This window comes from Pseudoliparis swirei, chromosome 20, assembly GCF_029220125.1.
Source record: "Pseudoliparis swirei isolate HS2019 ecotype Mariana Trench chromosome 20, NWPU_hadal_v1, whole genome shotgun sequence".
In the NCBI taxonomy this organism is placed as follows: domain Eukaryota; kingdom Metazoa; phylum Chordata; class Actinopteri; order Perciformes; family Liparidae; genus Pseudoliparis; species Pseudoliparis swirei.
This window is the reverse complement of record NC_079407.1, coordinates 19,871,170-19,874,978: the sequence shown is the minus strand read 5'-3', so window position 1 is coordinate 19,874,978 and position 3,809 is coordinate 19,871,170. Positions and strand designations below refer to the sequence as shown.

General features: G+C 49.2%; 1 protein-coding gene across 1 annotated transcript; it reads left to right on the top strand.

Annotated features, from left to right (window-relative positions):
• Positions 1-335: 335 nt before the first annotated feature.
• On the top strand, positions 336-3,107 carry p2ry1 (purinergic receptor P2Y1). Its single transcript, XM_056440354.1, has 2 exons — positions 336-426; positions 718-3,107. Exon 2 carries the CDS (start codon positions 747-749, stop codon positions 1,779-1,781), a length of 1,035 nt encoding a protein of 344 aa, XP_056296329.1. The 5' UTR covers positions 336-426; positions 718-746; the 3' UTR covers positions 1,782-3,107.
• The last annotated feature ends 702 nt before the right edge of the window (positions 3,108-3,809 follow it).

Sequence of the window (3,809 nt, the reverse complement as noted above, 5' to 3'; positions counted from 1 at the left end):
GAGCGCGCACCTCCCCTCTCCAGAGCGCGCACAGCTTCCTCTTGCTTCACAGAGCCTGCAATCCATGCCAAAGTCTGCAGCTGTCTCTCTCTCTCTCTCTCTCTCTCTCTCTCTCTCTCTCTCTCTCTCTCTCTCTCTCTCTCTCTTTCTCTCGCGCGTCCCACGCGTCGCCCCCGGACGGCAGACTTTGTACTCTTTTCCTCCCCTGGACGTGCCGGCGCAAACCTGACGGATATCGACAACTTTAAAAACACTTTCCCAAAACACAGTTGGACGGGGTGGGGGGGAAGAGGGAGAGGGAGGGGGGGTGGGGGGGGGGGTCTGAATGAAGACACCAGACAGCTCGTAACGCCCCAGCTGCGTGGTGACTGACATCTTTGCATCTGTGACGGCTACAGGAATGTGGAATACAAGTCTATCTCAGCGGTGAGTGTTGTAATACGGTGGACATGCCTCTTTCTCCCCTTCTCTCTCTCTCAGTGTGTGTGTGTGTGTGTGTGTGTGTGTGTGTGTGTGTGTGTTAGTGTCGGTCGGACTACTGTGGATGCAGTGTGCACACATTAAGTTTGCAGCTCGAGTCTTTGCACAACGTTTTTTTATTTTATTGTAGCAACAGGTCACTTCTATATTGAACCTATATTGTTGTGTTTGTAATGTAATAGCAAATATAAGCTTGGACGTGAAATATGTCCTCATCTGTCCATCCCTCTCACGCAGTAAAAGGACCCGCCTGTGCCCCTGACGCCATGACCACGGACCTGAACTTGACCTCCCTGCTGAATATAACCGATCTTCACAATCAGACAAGAGGATGCTCCCTCACCAGGACCGGTTTCCAGTTCTACTACCTGCCCATTGTGTACATCATGGTCTTCATCACGGGGCTGGTGGGCAACAGCCTGGCCATTTGGATGTTCGTGTGCCACATGAGACCCTGGAGCAGCATCTCCGTCTACATGTTTAACCTGGCGCTGGCCGACTTCTGCTACGTGCTCTCGCTGCCCTTCCTCATCTTCTACTACTTCAACAAAACGGACTGGATATTCGGGGATGTCCTGTGCCGACTGCAGCGCTTTATATTCCATGTGAATCTTTACGGGAGTATTCTCTTTCTGACCTGCATCAGTGTTCACAGGTACACCGGGGTCGTGCACCCGCTCAAGTCTCTGGGCAGACTGAAGAAGAAAAATGCGGTTATTACCAGCGCGTTGGTGTGGGCGGTGGTTGTTATAGCTATTTCCCCCATCTTGTATTATTCCAGGACTGGCTTGAAGCGCAACGCTACCACTTGTTATGACACCACCACTCAGGATGAGTTACCTGGTTATTTTATCTACAGCATGACGTTGACTGTGTTTGGGTTCTGCATTCCCTTCATTATCATATTTTGTTGCTATGGCATGATTGTCAAAGCGTTGATCTGCAATGATATGAACAACGCGCCGCTGCGGCAGAAATCCATTTACCTGGTTATCATCGTGCTGGCGGTCTTCGCCTTGTCCTACCTGCCCTTCCACGTGATGAAGAACCTCAACATGCGGGCCAGGCTGTACTTCCAGGGCCCTGACATGTGTGATTTCAATAACCGCGTCTACGCCACCTACCAGGTGACCCGGGGGCTGGCCAGCCTCAATAGCTGTGTGGATCCTATTCTTTACTTGCTGGCTGGAGACAACTTCAGGAGGAAGCTGTCGCGGGCCACTAAAAAGCCCTCCAGGAAGGGGGACAATGTCCTGCAGTCCAAAAGCGAGGAGACGGCGCTCAACAGCCTGGCAGAGTAAGTAGAGAATGGAGACCGGAGGCTGTGACCGGCCACCTCTGTGCACCTCCTGGTCACTGGAGCGGAACGCTGTCGGCTTTAGAAACCATGATGGACTTTAGTCTTGGTTGAATGAGCGCATTGTGTGGACTGAAGGCTGTGTGTGAAACGTAATGTGTGATGGCTTATAAAACTGTTCATTTAACCCCCGTGATAACCATGGCAGCCCGCCGTTGTTGATAAGCTATCGTACTGTATCGTCGTGGACACGTATTGTACTCTAAACCTGAGAGCCAACCGCTCTTCTTTCTTATCGAGTAGCCGGAGATGCTTAGATAACATTAACATTACGGTCGGGCAAGCCGGAGGAAATAGGTGTCCCTACAAGCTGTGATGTCCCGTCGATCAATTTGTTCTGGAAAAAAAATGGGCCTGAGAAGGGATTGCACCTCCTGGAGCCACCGAGCTGAGACTTAATCCAGAGCTATTAAGGAGGAACGCTGGTGGTTGAGGGTGTGTACCTGCGATGGCTTTTCGAGTAAAAAGTAAATGCACTGAACCTGAGATTGCTGCATGGATGTGCCGTGCAGACATTGTAATGCACTAGGACCGGGGACTCTCTGCTCAGAGGGCGACCTATAACTCCTCATTTCTTTCTCCATCTAGTCCCGACTGGGCGAGAAATGTGGTCGACTCGTTTTTCATTTTGACAGCTCTGAGGTGAAGGTCTGCCGGGGCTCTGATCCCACAACCTTTTCTCTCCTTGTTACCATGTTACTGACAGAAAAAAAGAAGATACTCCATACAGTGTTTGTGTGAATATGATACTATGATGATTGTTTGTTTTGAGGGTTGGGCTGTACAGGATTGTGTGTCGTTCCAAATCAATATGTGTTGTTAACTGGTTCGGTGTCACTAATCCAGACCCTCGTGTCACGAATAAAATGTCATCAGTGAAACACTAACCGCAGGAGGTTGGACCTAATCTCGTGTTTAATGCGGCATGAGGAATAAATAATGTCTTTTAAATGAGCATAACTGACACACACTCTGTCACCTGCTTTGTGACTCCAACATATTGAAGACTTGTTTTGTATGAGATATATCAAAGTAAATACTGCACTATGTCTGTGTTTTGACAGATAATCATGTCTCTGTTGCGTCTGTGGTTGATCACTGTGGAGAAATGATCGTGGACCCTGGACTCTGTCGGTGTTTGATGTCGGTACTAATACATTTGTTAATACGTAATGTGGTCAGCTGCTGTTAAGAAGGGAAGTGACTTAACTGTACAGGATATGTGTCGCCACGTGTATCTATGTCAATAAATTTTTATATTTAAAACATGCCAGACGATGTAATACGACTTGCATACATTCTTTCGAGATTGTGGGTCATTTTGAGTGTGATTTGTAGCTTCTATGTCTCCTTCTTAGTGCCCACTCCACGTGTCCTAAGCAGAACGGGTGCACGGTGACGCTGAGTGAACGAACAATGTCGGTGGTGGAGCGTTCCTACAGAGCTCCGTCCTCTCGATGCTCCTCCTCCTCTTCCTCCGCGCTGCTGTTGAATATGTTGCCCAACACTGCCAGGAGGAAGCGAGGGGACGAGGGAGGAATACAAAACACCTTTTTCTCCAGCTTTTGTGCCCGTCACAATGGTGTGGAGTTATTGATGCAGACGGGGGTGTGAGGCTGTCGCCAGGACCCCGGGGCTGCGTGCTGTTGTGGGCACAGGAAGCCGACCAACCCTCTTCCTCCAAACAGGGCCCATGAATACAAACGGCGTTTGATTTCCTGGCTCTGAGGCGCAAACTGCATCGCTGGACTTGGCAAACAAGTGTGTGTGCGTGTGTGTGTAGAGGTGTGTGTGTCTCTGTGTTAGGGAGCCTTAAGGCAATGGAGAACTTACGTGGGTAGGTGGCTGTTATTGCCATTATATCTGTTTGTTGACAATTGGTGGAGATTTCATCGTCCAAAGGCTCTGTGACATGCAAGTGGAGAGGTTAATATGCATGTATATGTGTTTATTTGTAGAATGTATATCCGCT

Bases quoted from the DNA above. Each gene is read 5' to 3' on its own strand.
- p2ry1 (XM_056440354.1), top strand. From the start codon at position 747: ATGACCACGGACCTGAACTTGACCTCCCTGCTGAATATAACCGATCTT.